The following is a 20231-nucleotide window of genomic DNA, read 5'->3' as shown; positions in this document are numbered from 1 at the left end:
TGGACTCTTGTTTAGTGGATCCACGTGAAATGCTGACTGTATTTTTGTTTCAACTCGACTCTTTAGCCGAGGGACAGTTCAGGGATCCCGAGCACATCAGATTTGCTCATCACGGATTTTTTGAGTAATTCAAGATTCAAGAGTTTTTATTCGCCATGTTTGAGCGTGCCAAACAAGGAATTTGACTTCGGTAAAAAAGTCAACTTAATGAAAAATTTCACCTCTTCACTGTTTGGGTTCTCCGGCTGAAGAACCGATTGAGCCTCTTTGGCACTATCTTGTGGCATCTTGGTGTTAAAGGAATGATCATCATAAACTGGGCAGCTTCATGTAGTGCTTTGCTGCTGCCATCTTGAGGCATCTATAAAAATCTGAAGTCCTTTTTGGTGCGGTGAGAGGTCATTCGTGGATACTAAAAAAAACTATTCGAATTCCGTTTGATCTCAGTACTGTTAAAACACTTTCCCCCCCCCCCCCACTTTTTTCCATTCTGCCTGTAGAGGGTCACGAGTGGGCCTATCCCAGCTGACTTTTAATGAGAGGTACCTCTCTTGGATTGGTCGCCAGCCAATCGCAGGAGTCATATACAGTACAAACAAGCATTCACATCAAATATGGGCAGCTCTTCCAGCCCCAACATAAACGTATGTCCTACTAGTAAGATATTTCATTTCACACAGTTAAGCCTATCTAGTATCATAGTTAAAGCTGGATGGCAACTTTGACCGTATCATGTTCCTGTCTTTTGTGACGTTGAGCGTTGTAGTCGGGAGCGCGCACGCCTGCCAGCCGTCCACGCGCCGGCTGCAAAGCGTCCTTTTCGGTTTCCATGGCAACCTAAAGTCAACGCACACGGAGCGAGTGACGGAGAGCGAGGCAGACGTGTTGCGGCTCCAAGTTTCAGGTCTTCTAAATCCACCTTGAAGCCGACGAAGAGGGAACTTGACGGCACTCTAGTGAGTTATATATAATTTTATTTTATTCTGCACACACTAATAAAGCAAAGTCGAGTGGCTCGCCTGAGAGCAAAAGGGCGGCTTCAAATCCTTACCTACACAGAGAGAATGGAAACTTTAGATTGCGGTGCGTTTTGCCATTTGAACCACTCTGCGCCTTTAAGGCGCGCAGTGGGTTCTGTAACGCACACGCACTCTCGTGCCCGATTACGTTAGTTTTGAGTGCGCCCAGCACACGGCGCGTGTTCCTGAGACTGCCATGAACATCCGATGGACTATGAACGTTCTAGTGGATGCACATCAGTCGTGAGGCTGAAGCAAATGGATAACTACCAACTGAATCAAGGCGCAATAATCAGTCTCCAGACCGCCACCCGACCAAAATAGCTTTTACAATATCTACATTTTCTTTTGTTTGAGATTTTTAAAAAGTCTGTAACGCAGATCTAAGTCCATATATTTAATAAAAACTATTTTGACCAACTCAATTATGTCGTATTACATGCAAGTGCTACATTTTAGTAGGAGTTGCATAAATACAATGGATGGAAAAAAATGTGTTTGTGTGAGCGTGTGTGTCTTGACACAGCCACTTTCACAGATAGCCTCCAAGTCTTTGACCCTGAATGAGAAAATGAGTTTTTTCCTGTGCCCATTCTTTCTTTACCCATCAATATTTAAAACACCCACAAAAAAAACCCTCACAAATTACTCCTGTTAGCACATGAGTGTGTATTATTTGTGAGTGTATATCTTGTGAGAACTGTGGCCCTTTTGTCATCTCTTTGATTTTGGTTGCGTTAACTCTTTTGCAAAATGGTTCAGTGACCGTGAACAGAAAATAACATCTTGAGTAACTACTGTCGAAATAAACAAAATCAATTACATAGTTTGCATTCAAAGTCGTAATATAGCTTCCACAATGTGAATGCTAATATACAATGGCAAACTCCATGGTCACACAGCCTAGCGATTAGCATCTATGTGTTTAATGCTAGTGTTTTGTACAGTAATGATTACCTCATTTGGATAGTTTTTCAAAAATAGTAGTTTTCCTTAGAGTCGAATATAATTATTTGGATTTGGATTATACTTTTATTTGAATTAGGGATCTATTTTCCTAGAAGGAAAATATTACTATGAAGATTATTATGACTATTAACTCTCACTTTTTCAGAAAGTGAGACTAAATAGTCTCTGAATGTCACTTTGTTAAATGTTGGTAATAAAAATCAGGAAAAGTGCTGAGAGCAATACTGGACTTCCCCAATATCCCAAATTGTGTACCAAACCTTTATTTAGACCGGGATTTATCGAACATGTCAGAAATGGAGTTAGCCCACATTTTTTCTCAGTGGCATTTTCCCCCCCCCAGAGGTCGTCGTGAATGATGGAGAACCTGTGCCACACCCTGGCGCCATTATGCCCTTGTCCCGCTGCATTTGGGGGGCCTTTCTCCCCCTCTTGCCACATGACCTCCCTTCCCCTGTCGCCCATCTCCTTCCCGCCGTCACCGACCACAGCTGAATCGCTCCCATCTTCCTCCTCTTCTTCTTCCTCCTCCTCCTACTGCTCTCCGCTTTCTAACTGCATGGTGTCCCAACATCTGGAGTGTCCCCCGGGCACGTGGGACCAGGATGACCTGACGTGCCTCAGCTGGTTACACCAACGCGGCAACCTTCTCCCACTCCAGCCGATTCCTAAAGTGACGCTGCCTCAGACCCGGGAGGAGTCCATACGGGACCCCGCTTCAGCCAAGCCGCCGTACTCCTTCAGTAGCCTGATTTTCATGGCCATAGAGGACTCAACGGACAAGAGGCTCCCGGTGAAGGACATTTACGGCTGGATTGTGGACAAGTTTCCCTACTACAGGACGGCCAGCGCAGGGTGGAGGAACTCGGTCAGGCACAATCTGTCCTTGAGCAAGAGCTTCCGCCGCATGGATAGGGACAAAAGTCAGGTAGGTGCAGTGCAATAACACCCACGTCTTACCTGCAGAACTAAATCTATCGTGATGCATTGAGATACAACTTTTAATTCATGCCGTGACTGTCTCATCATCTTTACCCATCAAAATTAGTAATTGACTTTTGGCATTATTGCAATAAAAACATCAGCAGTGATCAGTGGTTAAAAATGCTCCTTGGAAAATATGAGGCATTTTATTCTTATAAGTAATACAAAATCAAAACATCAATTACGGAGTGCCACAAGGTTTGATTTTTGGACCCAAACTTTTTCTATTGTGTAATAATGACCTGTTACTTGCAGGTAATGTAAAACATGCTTTTGGTCAGGATCAAATGTATATCTATGTAGCGGGCTTCTAAATGATCAAATATTCCTTTGTTTGTCCCACACAGGGAAATTCCACTTATTCTACTCTTGTGCGGTTGTTTTCAGTCGGCAGGGAAAGGATCTCTGTGGCGCGTGAATCCAGATCATCGAACGTCGCTGTTGGAAGTTCTTCGGAAGACGCACGCCTACCACAGCAACAGCAGCAGCCTCATAAACAAACCTGCCTTGTAAGAGCAATCACACTTTCATCATTTGTCCGACACATTTCTTCCATTTCATTTGTTGAAAGTTCGTCTATTGGTATAATCAAACCACTGTGAACAAAACTAAAATAACCCCATTTGTGTCATTTTTGTTAGTATAATTAAGGATGCCAGAAAGGTGAAAAAATGGGGATTAGGGAAAAAAGGGTTTGGAGTTATTGTGGTCTAAGTTCAAACAGTTCACATAGCATAAAATTGATAAAATATGAAAAATGACATTCAGACACACTGGCTTTTTTTCTGAGATGTTTTGCAAGAGTCATATGGGAGTCATCATCATGGTAATGTAAATTGGTCCAGTTATTGGACAGTAAAAGTCACCTAAGTGTGTGCGTGTAAAGTTGTGTAACTATTCATAACTTTACTGGCCTGATAAAATTAAATATACTGTAAACATTTTATTTATTTATTTATTTATTTCATAGGGTGGCATTGTTGCACACTGATTAGCACACTCACCTCACAGTTAAGAGGGTGTGGGTTTTCTTCAATTATCTTGAACGTGACAAAAATAGACCTTACTCACTCTTGTTTTCAGTGGCTCAATTATATTTACTACTACTCAAGTAATTCTTTTTCTACTCTTACTTGAATCCTATTCTAAAGTAACAAAACTCTTTCCTGAGTACAATTTGTGACCAACCTCTAAGATGAATATTTAACCATCCCCATTGTTGGGCTTTTTGACCTGATGTGTTTTTAAATTGGATTCCAGGTTGGAAGACGTGGACTATGGCGTGTCTGTAGTGTGCGACTCCATGGAAATGTCAGGTTAGTACCCAAAAAGAAAACAAGTCAAGGAGGGAAAAATACAATCTAATAAAAAAATTCACAATACTTTTACGAACATAGTGAGGCCAAGATTGAAATGTGATTAAACAAAATTGTTTATTAAAATTAAAATACGCTGTGAAGTCCATGGGCAGATTAATTTGACATGGCAACACACAGAGGCTTAAATCTTATTGGAGAAAAATATATGCGTACCGGAAGCAGTTCGTCCAATAGAAATGCTTCAAAATGAATAGAGCAAAGTATCTAATGAATAAATATGATTTAATGGAACAAATATCAGAATGTAGGTTGTAATTGTAGTTAAGGGCTTCTCGTAGGGCCTTGCTGGTCCCGCCCACCCGCCGCGGGTAATGAGTAAACTTAAACCCAGTCACCCGCCTGTGAGCCTTTATGAATTTGAGCCTATAGGATATTTTATCAGCGGTGTAACAGCGCTTGCTGTCACTTTTACTGCCGCCGCCTTTTCAGTCTCTCTCCGACGTTCTCAGCATGCGACATTGTTCCTGTGTTTGCCTTCTGTCACCATGGCTACAACCTTCTATTTCCGTGGTAACGAGCCAATAGCCTCCTTAATGTTGAGCGCCTTTGACATGCGGACCTCCATATGGGCTCATCAAGAGCTTCTTTACAAATAATGTCCACTTTTCTCTGCGTAATGTGCCTCTTGTGCGCCAATGTAATTGATTGAAATAATCAAGTATCGTGGGAAGTATCCAAATTCCCCAAATGTTTTCTTATTTTACCATTTTGGCTGAAAGCCTACGGTCATAATGATTTAAAAAAACAACAACATTGCTTTAGTGTCATCTTGTGGCATTATTGAACCCCACATAGTCACGGGTCCTCATTCACATAGTTTTGTCTATTTGATTATGGTTCATATTTTTGGTAACCTGTTCGCCTATATTCTGACAAACTCACCCATTTGTTGTTTTTGCCACCATCTGGTGGAATCTTGGTTACACAAAAACATGGAACGCTTTGCTTTTGGGTTTTTTTAAAGCAAAAGTGAACCCATAAGATTTGAAGTTAAGTTTTCACAAATTTATACTTGCGCAATCTCTTCAAATTACCCTATCCTCAGTTATTTGCAAAGGAAAATAGCACCGTTTGTCATTTTTGTGCTCATCTGTCGAAGAAATGATCAAGTAAGTTGAATGTGTTTTATTTGGATGAAAATAGTGCTTCCCTGCTATCTTATGACATCTTAGTGTCAAGGAACTCAATTGAAGTCAGTTGAGAGGTTTAGTTGCGACAAAAGTAGTGCTCTGCTGATATCCTTCAGCATCGTGATGTCAAGTAAGCGGTAGTTAGGGTTAGGAGGAATTTGATTTGGACTAAAGTCGTGCAGAGCTTTCCTACTATCCTGTAGCATGTATTTCCAATTTGTATTTATGTATAAGTTATGTCTGTATGTATGAACGTATATATGTATGTATGAATATAATAATGTATGCAGGCTGCGGTCTTTTGTCCCTTCCAGATTGCCTCCCTCACACCCTGATGCTGTCGCTGCCGTCGCCCCACAGCCCCAGCCAGGATAATCCCGCTTTCTCCGACCACCCGGATTTCCCCTTGACACCGGAGCACGAGGAGTTGGTGGCCATCGAGCCAGTGGAATACCAAGCGGAGGATCTGGGCGGGGATTTGGACAAAGACCCACTGGCCGACAGCGGCTACATCGAGCTGCACTACTACCAGTCCCCCGAGTACCAGTATCTGGTCTTGCCCGATGACACCGAGCTGGACCTGGAGACGGTGGAGATTCTGCAACTGGACGCCGAGGCGCAGGAGGCGGCCGGCTCGCTGCTGGATTTAGCAGGGAGCGGATATCAATAGCCATCTGAGTCTTTGTTGTATTTTTATAGGTGACAACATCACTGCCCAATGATTGCAAACTTGTAGCTTTTTCTGATATGGGTACTACTAGTCTGCATCACTTGATTTTAAGCACTTGATCAATGCACCAAGTACAGCAGACAAACGTTTTGGGGCACTTATAAGTGTTTTCCAAACACTTTTATTCCATATCCTTGCCTACATGTTTAAATCTCTTGCAAAATGACAAAAATGAAGTAAGCCCCTCTCAGTGGCTCAGTACTACTAGTACGTCAAAATTGTCCAAGTGAGGACAAACAGTATGGTACTACATAGACCTTGAGCTGGATGACGTATAGTCAAAATCCTCGATAACGGATCCGGGCTACAGGTCACTAGTTACACCAAGTTGTTATAATAGTGCAAGACAGTAGTTTACTAATAAGGTTTGATTGAATACTAGTAGGCCAAAAGTGGCACTAGTAGTGGAAAATCATGTAAAAAGTATTTTTGCGTACACATTTTTCTAATCTAACAAATAAAATGTCATTCTGTTATTGTGACTATAGTGTCTTTTTTTCTGGTTCAGTAGGACATGTCACTTTCTATGCACTTTGTTACTATAGGCCCTTTTTGTAGTTTATTTTCCCTGTAATCAATCAGCGTTTTTGTTGACTGATTTACTTTTCTTGTTCATATTTTAGTGCTAACGTGGAGTAACATAATTATGTTCACGTTTTTTTGTTTTGTTTTACAGTTCTGCATGTTCCTTACATTCATTTACAAGAGCCGCACAGGAAAACTGATCAGTTTTATATCACAGTAATTTGTCATGATTCAAGAAATAAAAATCACTTATTTTTTGGAGTTATTTTGACAGTTCTTCCGTTACGGTGAATCCTCTCACTGCATCATCATTAGACTTAGAGACAGAACTTTATTGTCATTTTGTCAACACTAGGTGCGTACAAACAACGTAGTGGTATTTCGGCTGGTTAAAAAGTGACATTCTATATAAAAATATGAAATAAGATAATTATAAAGTACAAAGTGCAGCAGTGATAAAGTATGTAAACAGTGCAGGAGACAAAAGCAGTATTTACAAGTGTGCAGAGGAATGCTACGTTTGAATGTTCGACAGCAGGGAAAAAACTATTGCAGAACCTGGTGGACCTGCAGCGGATGCTGCGAAACCTCTTCCCAGAGGGCAGCAGGGAGAACAGTCCATGGTGGGGGTGTGATGGGTCACTGATAATATTACGGGCTCGGGACACGCAGCGCTGGGATGACCAGTCCTGAATGGAGGGAAGAGGAGCCCCGATGATCCTCTCTGCTGTCCTCACCATTCTCCTCAGGTTCTTCCAATCGGAGGCGCTGCAACCTCCACACCACACCGAGAGACAGCTTGTCAGAATGCTCTCTATGGTGCTTCGGTAGAACGTCCTCATGATGGGTGGGGGCAGGTGGGCTCTCCTCATCCTCCGCAGGAAGTACAAGCGCTTCTGTGCCCTCTTGACCAGTGTTGTGGTGTTCACAGTCCAGGTGAGGTCGTCTGTGATGTGGACTCCCAGGAATTTAGTGCTGCTGACCACCTTCACAGCTGAGCTGTTGATGATCAGTGGAGCGTGGTGAGGCTGGTTCTTCCTGAAGTCGACGATGATCTCCTTCGTCTTCTCCACATTCAGGATCAGGCTATTTTCTCTGCACCAGCCCACCAACTGCTCCACCTCCTCTCTGTAGTCCAGGTCGTTGTTGTCCCTGATGAGGCCCACCACCGTTGTGTCGTCTGCAAACTTCACGATGTGATTGGTGGTGAACCTGGGGGCGCAGTCGTGTGTCATCAGGGTGAACAGCAGGGGGCTCAGGACGCAGCCCTGAGGGGAGCCTGTGCTGAGGGTGATGACATCTGAGGTGTTCTGTCCGACCCGGACTGACTGAGGTCTGTTGGTGAGGAAGTCTAGCAGCCAGTTCCGAAGGGGGGTGCTGAAGCCCAGGTGTTCCAGTTTTTCCACCAGATGTTGTGGAATGATGGTGTTAAACGCTGAGCTGAAGTCCAGGAACAGCAACCGCACGTGGGTGTTCCTCTCCTCCAGGTGAGCCAGGCTCAGGTGAAGAACGGAGGAGATGGCATCCTCAGTAGAGCGGTTCTGCCGGTAGGCAAACTGGAACGGATCGAATGTTGGGGGGAGTCTGGAGACGATGTGATCTTTGAGCAGCCTTTCGAAGCACTTCATCATGATGGGAGTCAGTGCCGCAGGTCTGTAGTCATTCCATGAGGTGATTTGAGGTTTCTTCTGCACCGGAATGATGGAGGCAGCCTTGAAGCACACTTGTGTTGTGTGTTGTGTGTTGTCATCATCATCTTGTGTAAAACCGTATCCCATGACCGTGATTCCCGAAAATACTATACACACACACACACATTATACGTGGAAAACACATTTCCCAAGTAAAAGACTATTATGGTGCATGCTGGGAGTTGTAGTTTAAACAATAACTGTGCCAATCGCTCACGAGTACATTATAACTACATTTCCCAAAACGTCCCACGTGGCTTTAAACCCGGAAGTGTGCAGGATTTGCGCCTGGAATAAGTTGACATGGTTGTTTTCATGCCAGTGTTGGAGAGAAAAAAAAAGTTACGTTGGTGTGAGCAGATCCAATCGAACGAGTTCGTCTTAAAACCCGTCGAAGGCTTTTAAGAGCTTTCATACAACAATTCACAGCCAGGGAGGGAAACAAAGTCACAGTTGAGGTAAAGTTTTCCTTTAAACTTATATTGCTACGAGGCTGTCAGTTGTGCGAAATTTGTGTTGCGACTTAACCGCTGCAGATAGCTAATGTTAGCCTTTCCTTTACTGTTATTGTTGTCTGCGTGCATTATCAACAGCGCGAGATAAATGACAGTTTGATCAAACTTGTCAAATTCTAATGTTAATTAAATTCAGACATCTGTCTCGCTTTGATATGTGATGTGTATAAATAGAGTGAAAACGCGTAACATGTGCTTTATTGGGCGAAAGCTAAAAAAATATACTTAATACTGTTTAGTGTGCGTGCGTGTGCACTGGACGTCATTTACTACAAACTATGAAAACCTGATATTGAATAAATCGTGTTCAAGACAGAAACGCGGATTGAACGTTACCTCTGAGAACCACACCCTTTCGGTGTGCTCATTTGTTTTTGTTTTGAAGGGGTCAAAAGTGGGGATAGCAAGGTGTTTGAATTCCCCCCCCCCATATATTTCATCTCCCACTTCCATCTTCTGTACTAAGACGCTCTATGTCCTCACAAATAAGACAATTCCGTGGACTGGAAGAGCAAATGTGCCTCGCTGGTAAATAATAACACGGCAAGTGTACCTTCAAGTACATGTTTCAAGTACAGTGCAGTACTAGTAACACTATTTGGCCCAACTAGTAGACACTAGCTGACCCTCTCGTAGTACCAAATTGCCCATTGGTAGTTATGCAACTAAGGCATTAGTTGTCCAAAAAAAACAACAACATACGAGTAAGATACAGTACTAGTATGTACAAGTATGTGGCCCAAATGTTTTCTCATCTTTTCCAAGTGAGAAAGGGCCTGTTGTGCTCCTCATGGTGGGAGCTGTCTTGTTCCTCCACAGAAGCGCCAATAACAAAGGAGCTCCTTGAAGGCCGTCCAATCGACAGTGAGACGCTTAGCCTAAAGCCACAAAGTGTGACAGCCATCGAAGCATGCACATTTTCTAATTAATACAGAGCTGCGCATTGTGACCATGTGTAGGTTGGGGCGTCGCCAAGTGTACATACACTGCGTAGCTAATATCTTGTCCTGAACTCTTCCTAATGTTTCTTTGATGGCGTCATGGACAGGCTCTTTTGGGGTTACAAACAGCAAGCAAGGAACTAGTTTGCTCGGCAAAGTAAGCCTGAGTAGCAACATGAAACTCACTCAGCATGACCAACTATAATGAACTTGTGACATTCTTCACACTTTGTCACATGGAATCCATTAGCCATACACTGAAATCAAACACTAATGAAATGATTCATCAAATAATTCTGTTACAAAAAAGTCCAAACAAAACCTCTTCAATAGCGATCATGTCTCAATGAGGACTAGCGAAAAAAATTTCTTTCTCCTTTATTATGTCATTTATTAAGGCAGAATCAATAGATATTCTAATAATCAATCGGATAATCGATAAAATAATTGTTTCTTAAAACATTGATCACTATAGCACTCCATCAAATTATTTATTTACCATAGGACATTGCAATCCGAGTTATGAACTAACTAATTTAACCAATGTAAAAATTCATAATTGTGGCTCTGTGGCGTAACACAAATGGCATTTTAAGTTAATTCTGAAATTTCATGCAAAAATCCCTATTTATTTAGCTTTGACAGAAAGAAAGATAACTACTGTCCTCGAATGAATAGTTTAAAAATATACGACTAAAATAACTTCTTATTTGCTTCCTTAATAACAATGATAATATGAAATACAGGCAAAACATATAGTATTTGCTGAACAAATTAAATTTGGCAAAACGTCAAAAAAAATTTGAATATTCCATTTCATTGTTGTCTTTGGCTTGTGATGTTGTGCAAATGTTGACGGTGTGGTTGTTCCCACAGGCAGCAGCAATGGGGAGCAAACCGGGCCCAGTTCAGATAGTGACGGTGTGCAAGGAGGATCACTCCTTTACGCTGGACGAGGAAGCGCTCGAGCGCGTCCTCTTGACCCCGACCGTGCGAGACAAAAATGTGGTGGTGCTTTCGGTGGCCGGCGCCTTCAGGAAGGGCAAGAGCTTTCTGCTCGACTTCATGTTGCGATACATGTACAGAAAGGTGAGCAATGGCAGACCTCACTTTTTCAAAAACTATCAAGCCACTTGGGCCTGTAATGTGAATACAGACTAAGGTTGAACCGAAAAAGTACAAGGTCACACGACGTTGCCCCTCCCTGCCGCAACATGCAAACTGACAAGTTTGTCGACAAGATGTGATTCAGGACAACAGCCAGGGTGGAGTTCACCAACCAGCTGATTTGTTTTGTTTTAGTGGCGCCTCTGGGTTTACTGCCTTTTTATACTCAGACACTTTCCCCAGGCCTCACCTCTTTCTCCTCGTCGTGTAAACCGCAGGGTGACGAAAACTGGCTGGGTAACGACGACGAGCCCCTGACGGGATTCTCCTGGCGAGGTGGCTCGGAACCGGAGACGACCGGCATCCAGATCTGGAGCGAGGTCTTCCCCATCCAGAAAAGTGATGGAAGCGAGGTGGTCACCGTGCGCCGGACATGTGAAGCGCCAGAATTTTAAGCACACACCGACGCAACACAAGGAGATGACATAGAAACAAGATAGCCACCATTTTGTCAGCAAAAAGTTCACACACCCTTATTCAAATGGCCAATTATTGAAGTATAAAAAATGAGGCCATTGTATAGAACATTCTCCTGTAGCCCATACAACTCAGTTGAGCACAACAAAAATGTATTGCAAGAGGTAAGGATGTGATTGCACAAGGATACACACTCTTGTAATTGGCACTGTGCCTGTTTGGATTAAAATGGCATTCAAATTCATGCAAAGTCCGACGCTGTTGAAAGTGCCCGTGACTGATGCCAAATAAAGCTCTGATGTTCATTAGGGAGGGAGGGCGTTTTCTTTGTATCGCAGAAAACGGAAGGGTTTGTGCTAACACTGACTGTTTTTTGCCAATGTTCATAATTCCCGCCACCATGGGTATTTTTTTAAATTTATTTTTTAACAAGGGTACTTATGCTGCAATAATAATGAAACCAAAGTGATCACCTATCTTCTTGTGTTTTGCGTGTGTGCTCCTGCAGGTGGCAGTAGTGCTTATGGACACTCAGGGAGCTTTTGATAACCAGTCCACAGTGAAAGACTGTGCCACCATCTTTGCCCTCAGCACCATGACCAGCTCCATTCAGGTGATTGTCCTAATTAATTAATTCTAAGACAAGGCGCATACAATATTCAGAAAAAGTCGAAATTTCAAGATGAATATGCATTGTAAAATGACCGTTACACAAGTTCACTTTCTCTAAAATCTTGAATGCTAACTGACTGGCGTTTTTGTATTTTTCACAACTTTCTCGAACGAGGAGTAGAATGGCGAGACTGGGCAAAGCCCGAACCAAAAATGTCTCAAGTGAATACATCTTGTGCCATCTAGTGGAAGAGCATTGAAGTGTTCATTCTGCCACTAAGTACTTTTATTGACGACACTGAAATGGAATATTTGTTGTGGATCATTTCCCAAAGCCCACCTGATGAACTTTCAGCGCAAATTGTTGGCATATATCGCACATAGCAGATTCTTTTAATTCCCAGTTGGTGTCACACTGACATTGTTTCTCACTGACGTGGTTTCTTGTTTGTAGATTTACAATTTGTCCCAGAACATCCAAGAAGATGACCTGCAGCAGCTACAGGTAACTAACTTGGTGAAGTCACATGAATGCAAATATACATATATATTTTTGCATAAATTTACTGTAAATGTGTAATTGTGATCGATATATTGTATTAGCATCACTATTTACCATACACCAACATGTAATGTGTAAGTCCTTTTTTTTTTTCTGTAGATGTTTAAAAAAGTTGAAGTCGTCATTGCTGTTTAGTTTGTGATATTTTATTAATCAGGGTTAATTGTGCTTCTGACCATTGAATTTTTTTCCCATGGAATGATCCAAGTCTTGTGTAACTGTCTGTCTGGCAGCTTTTCACCGAGTACGGCCGGCTGGCCTTGGATGAAATCTTCCTGAAGCCTTTCCAGGTATGACAACATTTCACGACACTTTTTTTGTTTTGTCCTGATGCATCTCTTGTAACCTTCCTTTTACCCTGTGCTGTACAGTCCTTGATGTTCCTCATCCGCGACTGGAGCTTCCCCTACGAGTACACGTACGGCTTTAAAGGAGGCAACGAATTCCTGGAGAAACGATTACAGGTAACACAAGGCAGAAGCAAATGCGAGTAAGCTTTGGTTCCTCTGGGAGATGAACTTCCTCGCTTTGTTCTTCTTGAAGGTCAAGGAGGCCCAGCACGAGGAGCTGCAAACGGTGAGGGAGCACATCCACTCCTGCTTCACCAACATTTCCTGCTTCCTGCTGCCACACCCTGGTTTGAGAGTTGCCACCAGCCCGACTTTTGAAGGACAACTTAATGGTGAGAAGTCCCTTTTTTTTTTTTTTTTTGGTACATTAAATCGTGTGAAATATCAATTCAACACATTTAAAAACATTTTGTAGTATGTTTGAGTGTGTTCTGGATCAATAGGAGCCATATTACGTAGCATCTCTGTAAGTAAACAAAATGAAGACTCGCTCGCACAGTTCTCTAAATAAGAGGCCGAGCGTGCTTGCTTCAAGTTGTTAACTTCCCATTCCCAGTTGAAGTTTACTGCAAAAACCAGCATGCCGTAGTACGAAATGAACGGCAGCGGTTGACAGTACTCAGGTTCCGAGTCCTTGTGTTGGTTTTGTCAGCGGTGGCACCAGAGTTCAAAGAGCAGCTGAAGATTTTGATCCCCGATCTCCTGCATCCCGACAACCTGGCCGAGAAGGAGATCAATGGAAACAAAGTCACCTGCAGAGGCCTGCTGGAGTACTTCAAGGTAACTTGTCTCTCGTGTTTGTGCCTCCGTGGGTCCCTTTTGGCGTTTCTCTCGTGTTTGGTTCACTGCCGAACTTAACTGTGAGCACTTTCTTGTCAGGCTTACATCAAGATTTACCAGGGAGAGGACTTGCCCCAGCCAAAGAGTATGCTCATGGTAAGCACCGGAAAGATTGACAAAAAAAAAGTGTCTGTTGTGAACTTTAGCTCGTCTTAACACGTTTGTTCGTCTCGCCAGGCGACAGCGGAGGCCAACAACCTGGCAGCCGTGGCGTCGAGTAAAGATCAGTATTACAGGAACATGGAGAAGGTGGGTTCAGTGCAAGACAAGACGCTGTTGTACTGACAGACTTGATGCTAGCTGTTGACATGTTTTAACTTTCTTACCAAGCCAAATTGTTTTTCCTTTTTTCTTCTTAGTGCTCCGAGTGGAAAAGCACTAAACTAAACTCGATGATTTTCCTTAATTTAAGTCATGTATTTCTCATTCAGTTACCATTTTTGTGTTTTTAGGCAAATCTTTTTTGTGTGCATGCTGACTTGTCAAAATGTCCTGTTTTGGGGTTTTTTAGGTAATATTCTCCATTTTTGCCTTGTTTTTTTTTTAATCTCTATTTTCTAAATATTTTTAGCGTGATGCCTCTCTGCAGCCCCTAAGAATGAGTCATAGAGAAATTAAATGATATTATAAAGCTAATATAAAACCTAGGGGTACAGCAGTTTAAAGACTATGAGATAAAATATGCTCCTCTTTGTCTCTCAGATGTGTGGCGGAGACCTGCCCTATGTGTCTCCTGAGTCACTGGAGGAGAAGCACCAATTTTACTTCAAGGAGGCTCTCTTCTCCTTCTCCTCCACCAAGAAGATGGGCGGCCAGGAGTTTTGCGACCGCTACCAAGAGCAGCTGGAGAAGGAGCTGGTGGAGATGTGGGAGTCGTTCAGCAAGCACAACGAGGTCAGCGTCATTAGTTGCGCACGTTAGCTCAGCTCTGCAGGAATGAATGGCATCAGTCCATGTCCAAAAATGTCTGACGGGACCACCGGTGTGTGTGAACTGGCGCTTTTATTTTACAAAGGCGGAAAAGTGAGGAGGGCAGGGAAATAAAAAAAAGAGACAAAAATGAGAATCCGTTTGTTGGAGGGTAGACATGTTTTAAGGTCTGTATAACTGTAAACGTTTTTTTTTTTTTTTGGACAGTCAAAGAATCTGTTCAGTGCATTCCGAACTCCAGCCGTGCTGTTCGTGCTCGTGTGCCTCCTGTACGTGCTGTCGGGTGTGCTGCTCTTCGTGGGCCTGTCCACCTTCGCCCTGGTGTGCGACTGCGTCCTGGGCTTGGTCATGATGTCCATGCTGACTTGGGCCTTCATCCGCTACTCGGGCCGCTACCGGGATGTGGGCGGAGCCATCGACCAGGCGGCGGGCACCGTGCTGGAACAGGTCAGATGACGTTTGTCTTGTGATAAAACGCGGAGGTTGGGATTGAAGTCACACTTGATGTGTGATCACTTGGTAACTAGACTGCCCATTTGGGAGGTTTTGATCGTATCACATGAATCCTTCTCATTTTGCTTCGAAATGTAGAGTTGAGATTTAGCTACTTTTCAGATACTGTTGACCAGATAAATTTGCAAGCACAAACGCTACACAAAATGCTTCATCAAAGAAATGAAAAAAACTTTTATTAGTTTCATCCTTAAAATATCCTCTTATGGTGTATGTTAACACACTTTGCACACATGATTTGTGTTTTCCGAGATAGGTGAACAAAGGTGGATCGGCGCATTCCGTTTAATGTCAGTGCTGAATTGTGCTTTGTAGCAAAAGGTTGCTGTTAGGTCACCTCCAATTGCTCAGTCACGGGAGTCTTTGATGCTCTTCATCGTAAGCCGCTGTGTTTTCCCAGCCTATATTCGGTCATTACAGGCCTTCTGACATGGGAAAATCGAATGGTGCGTTATCACAAATAAACAGTGAAATAAGTTTGTAGAAAGTACTATTTTTGAATCTGTATTGTATGAATGGACCATTCTACCCAAAGCAAAAAATATGGAATGATTCCTTCCTCTCCACCGTGAAGGCTGTTTTGAGTTGAAAGAAACAATTTGCAGAATTAAATCAGATGACAAACCGCATTGAACAAGAAGGCGACCAGGCCTCGGCCGATTTAGGAGGTTAATCAAAGTTCAGCTCTGCGACTGACGTGATTTGCTGGCAGCTAAGTTCAGCTTCCTGTTTTGGATATTTGTCACGTTCACCACATGCAAACTTTAAAATGCCCACAGGGCACGGCAAGCAAGTGCCATCAACGGCACATTCAAGTTCACACGTGCGACGTTGTGAGAAAGTGCAAAGGCCAATCCGAGTACAACAGCGAGCAGTTTATCGAATCAATCGACACTTGTTTGATATCATTTTGATATCATTTTGATATTCAAAGCGTATACCACCAGGAGCAAGATATGAAACCATTAAACAGAACTAGCTACTCGAGTGCTAATTATAAACAAGCTCACATACACAGTACAAAATCAACTCAACTGCTGTCTTGTCTCCCGCCAGGCCACGGTGGTGCTGAACAAGTCGAGAGGACAGAGGCTTTCCACCATGAAGAAATCCAGTTAGAGGACCGGCGAGGCTTTTGGTCATCTCGACGCCACGCAAATCTACAGCCGACACAGAGCCGCATTCAGCCTTATCATTGCGCCCCCCCCTCCATCTCTTCTCCCCCAACCCTTTCTCTGTGAGAACATACAACACCAAAAAAAAAAAGCACAAGAGAAGGATACATTCCCAAAAGCCAGCATGTTTCATATCCGCGTTGGGACACAAGCTGCCTGCTTTGAAAGCATCGCACCTTCTGTCGATCCTGCCGCATTTCCAAAAGATTCACCAGGAGAAATTCTTTCCAGCGGTTACAGGCTTCTTTTTGCACAATTTGGTTGTCTACCTTTATGAGGATGGCTTTTGCAGCTTTTTATATGCATATTTTAGAAGCTCAATTTATTTTCTTTTACAGTGTGCCTTGAAAGCATTCCAGTCTCGATGGAGACGTAACATTCCTGATCAAGTTCAGTTGTTCCCTTTTGCTGAAGTAGCAAGGAGGAGACGGTTACAGTAATGCACTTTGTGTCACCAAATCAGACCACAGTAGAGCGTGAGCCTAAAAATGAGCGTCAAATGTAAAGAATTTCTTATGGATGGCAGCAAAAGGCTATTATTGGATTGATAAATTGACCTACTCAATTCACTTTTGTCGTTCTTTGACATCAAGATGCCACAGAATGGCCACTTCTGGCTAAATGAACTCTCTTCCACTCACTTCAACATAGTTCCTTAGCATCAAGATTGTAGCAAAACTCCATATTTGTCCAAACTGAGCTCCTCGGTTCATTTGAACATCATTCCTCTGCACCAATATGGCATCGCAGCACTATTTTGTCGAAATAGAATTCCTCATATCACATCGACATAACTCATTCTTGGTAGAAAGATGGCAGCAAAGAATTTTTGTCTTGGTGAAACTTTAGTATACAGTAATTCCAAGATGGTGTCAAAGCACTATGTTTGTCTAATCCTCCATTTATGATTCCTTGCCTGAAAGATGGAGGCAAAGCACTATTTGACTAAATGAAGCATTTTACCTCACGTCAACATAGTTCCTTGGCCTTAAGATGTTGGTAAAAGCACAACTTTTGTCCGAGTGTAGCTCATCTATTCCCTTCAACAGATGTCCTTGTCACCAAGATGGCGCCAAATTAATGCTTAAAGTTTAAAAAAAGAATAACTTGATGTACTATACATTATTTTGAAATGACAAACAAGCAAGCATGTGGGGGTTTACTCTAACAAAAGAAAAATCACGCATTCCAAATTCTCTACTGAGCATTCCCTTTCATGTTGTTCAAAATAGATTTTGATACAGAAAAGTTGATATTTTTTAGATCGGTTATTTATAGAAAGTGCTTTCTGTGATATTTACAACTCCAAAGGTTCTATTGATTGACAAAGATCATCTAACTTGATGATGTAGTGACCACATAGCCAAAGACTTTGCTTTGCTTTTGCAGGCTCTTCGAGTTAGTCCATCTTGCTATGATGAATATACTGTACGTATAGTACTGCTGTGTTAACGAGACATGACTTTGTCTTTTTTATGCAACATATTCAAAATTGCAGTAAAATAATTAACATGTAAGCAAAGAAGGATGATGACAGAAGAGTGTGATTCTCCTGCAGCTGGACAAAGTGTCAATTTGCACTTTGGTGATATAGGTAATAAACTATTGGATCTTTCAACTAAACTGTTGCTTCATTTCACTCAATGACTTTAAAGGTGACATGCAATTTTTTAACAATTTATGACATTCTGCTGTCAAAACACAGGATGAAGAATTACCCACCCTGAACCGGTTGCCAGCCAATCGCAGGGCACACAGAGATGAACAACCATGCGTACTAGCACTTACACCTAGGGGCAATTTGGCATGCTCAATTGGCATACCAAGCATGTTTTGGGATGTGGGAGGAAACCCTCACAAGTGAAGAGAACATGCAAACTCCACACAGGGAGGGCCGGAGGTGGAATCGAACCCACACCCTCCTTACTGTGAGGCGGACGTGCTAACCAGTGCGCCTCGTAGACAAACAAGAAGTCTAATTTTTCACATAAATTGTCATTTAGGGGCCATTAAAATAAGACATTATTTGATACGCATTGTGATCTTAACTAATTGATATATTGAAAAATTGAATATACATATATTTTTTAATTTATGATGCTCAAGAAGGAATTGTAGCTTGGTGATCGACTTGCTTTGTAGTGCAGCTGGCAAACAAGAAATAAGTCTTGATTTTTGTCCATCCTTTTGTCAGTAGCCTATCCCATCTGAATTTGGACAAAATGAGGGCTAACACCCTGAACTGGTCACCGGCCAATCACGGCACATATCGACAGCAACTATTCACATTTGCGTCAATGAAGGATTTACAATGTAATGGAGCTAGTGCGTACGTTTTTTTTACCCAAAGAAAAGCTACGCAACAGCTGGGGAAACCGTGTAACCAGGAAGGGAGTATTTCAAATAAATATTTCATATCGCCATTTTGTAAAACCACAATTACACAATTTATTTGCTGCATTTGAGTGCATTAATTGCTGTCAGAATATGTCAACAAAATGTTTGACTCGACAATGAATCCCATTTTACCCTGAATTGTAGCTGTTAAAAGGCCTTAAAATGACAATATTTTACTGATGTTAAGATTATAGAGTGTTTAGGGCGTGGTTTTCACATTCTTACCAAACACCTACAAAGATACAATGCGTTCTAGTGTGCTTTTCCTCAGCAAAATTTCAGTAATACAAGTATCAATGAGCTTTAATGTGGGTCTCTGATCATCTTGACGGCAGCTATTTATCAACGGTAGCGGTTCAGTTGTGTCACTTAAAACGCGGTAATGAATTGTTGAGTCATCACCGGCGCGACCTTCCGCTTTTACATTTAAAAACACTGTCGTCTCCTCACTGGCCTCTCTTCTCTTCATATGTGTGTGTGAAAGAGAGAGAGGGAGTATGTGTGCGTGTGTGTGTGTGTGTGTGTGTGCGTGCTTCACAAACGTCTACCATGGCGATTTTTTGGCGTTCCTTGTGTCCTTATATGGCGATAAGCGTCGCGAGACCGCGCCCCCTCCGCGCGCCCGGAGCTAAGCGCGTTCACAGAGCAGAGCAACGTTCACTTCCAAATAAGGAAGTGAGTTCAACGAAAATCCGCAGAGGGGAAGGAGACGCGAGCGGCCAGAGAGAGAGAGAGAGAGAGAGTCAGAGCGAGAGACGAGAGTGAGAAAGGGCAGGATAATGGCCAGATAAACGCCTCCCCTTCTCGTTTAAACAGCTCTCTGGCGTTGAGCTAGATTCAAATACAGCGCCTGACATGTAAATAAAGAATCCCGTTAGAATGCAACAATCTCTTTTCAGTATTTTGGAGAGTGTATTGAAGAAAAAGCAAATGAGATTTTGTGAGACAGCCGCCATCACTGACAGAACAAATGGACGCCCTTTTTTATATATATTGAATTCACTCACGCCAAATCAATAGCCTATGTGACTCAATAGTTTGTATTTTTCTGTTTAATAAAGAACGTTTAACAGCCACCATGACTGTCAAGCATACGTTTTCTACACCATCGTTTAACTAGAAACCTTACTGAGACCAGGATAAAGCGGCAGATGTACGACTTTCATCCCTACGATATAATTAATCTACAAATAGGGCATACAAAATTTGACAACTACTATGATGTTTGTTTTCGTAATTAATTTCCCAAGCCACATTAATTAACTAAGTCCACATGCCCCAAGCCATAAATTGATTTTTAGCTATAATGTTAACAATTTCCCGTTTCCAATACTAAATGGAAAAATCAGCTGTAGGGACGTTGTTGAAGGGGTTACGCGCTCGTG

At 42.5% G+C, this 20231-nt stretch overlaps 2 protein-coding genes across 3 annotated transcripts; both read left to right on the top strand.

The window, feature by feature from the left end:
- The first annotated feature begins 210 nt into the window (after positions 1 to 210).
- si:ch211-145o7.3 (forkhead box protein N2) lies at positions 211 to 6693 on the top strand. 2 transcript variants are annotated; one of them, XM_037261914.1, is made up of 5 exons: positions 211 to 956; positions 2332 to 2916; positions 3360 to 3481; positions 4233 to 4288; positions 5796 to 6693. In XM_037261914.1, exons 2-5 carry the CDS (start codon positions 2344 to 2346, stop codon positions 6149 to 6151), a joined length of 1107 nt encoding a protein of 368 aa, XP_037117809.1. In that variant the 5' UTR covers positions 211 to 956; positions 2332 to 2343; the 3' UTR covers positions 6152 to 6693. The 2 variants fall into 2 exon arrangements, with proteins under 2 accessions (XP_037117809.1, XP_037117808.1); XM_037261913.1 differs by having other exon boundaries at positions 5772 to 6693.
- Positions 6694 to 8699: 2006 nt separating this feature from the next.
- atl3 (atlastin 3) lies at positions 8700 to 18072 on the top strand. Its single transcript, XM_037261725.1, has 14 exons — positions 8700 to 8885; positions 10760 to 10972; positions 11269 to 11403; positions 11976 to 12080; positions 12534 to 12584; positions 12875 to 12931; positions 13013 to 13105; positions 13185 to 13323; positions 13644 to 13771; positions 13871 to 13927; positions 14009 to 14080; positions 14534 to 14725; positions 14969 to 15208; positions 16331 to 18072. Exons 2-14 carry the CDS (start codon positions 10769 to 10771, stop codon positions 16391 to 16393), a joined length of 1536 nt encoding a protein of 511 aa, XP_037117620.1. The 5' UTR covers positions 8700 to 8885; positions 10760 to 10768; the 3' UTR covers positions 16394 to 18072.
- Positions 18073 to 20231: the final 2159 nt, after the last annotated feature.

This window comes from Syngnathus acus, chromosome 10 (assembly GCF_901709675.1).
Source record: "Syngnathus acus chromosome 10, fSynAcu1.2, whole genome shotgun sequence".
Taxonomy (NCBI): Eukaryota; Metazoa; Chordata; class Actinopteri; order Syngnathiformes; family Syngnathidae; genus Syngnathus; species Syngnathus acus.
The sequence above is the reverse complement of the archived record's forward strand: the minus strand, read 5'-3'. Positions and strand labels throughout refer to the sequence as shown.

What these genes read in the sequence shown, in the direction of transcription:
- si:ch211-145o7.3 (XM_037261913.1), top strand. Translation starts at nt 2,344, where the DNA reads ATGATGGAGAACCTGTGCCACACCCTGGCGCCATTATGCCCTTGTCCC. An exon ending in TGGATAGGGACAAAAGTCAG is followed by an intron (nt 2,917 to 3,359) that starts GTAGGTGCAGTG and finishes GGTTGTTTTCAG; the next exon opens with TCGGCAGGGAAAGGATCTCT. An exon ending in CTCATAAACAAACCTGCCTT is followed by an intron (nt 3,482 to 4,232) that starts GTAAGAGCAATC and finishes ATTGGATTCCAG; the next exon opens with GTTGGAAGACGTGGACTATG.
- atl3 (XM_037261725.1), top strand. Translation starts at nt 10,769, where the DNA reads ATGGGGAGCAAACCGGGCCCAGTTCAGATAGTGACGGTGTGCAAGGAG. An exon ending in TGCGATACATGTACAGAAAG is followed by an intron (nt 10,973 to 11,268) that starts GTGAGCAATGGC and finishes TGTAAACCGCAG; the next exon opens with GGTGACGAAAACTGGCTGGG. An exon ending in AGCCAAAGAGTATGCTCATG is followed by an intron (nt 13,928 to 14,008) that starts GTAAGCACCGGA and finishes TCGTCTCGCCAG; the next exon opens with GCGACAGCGGAGGCCAACAA.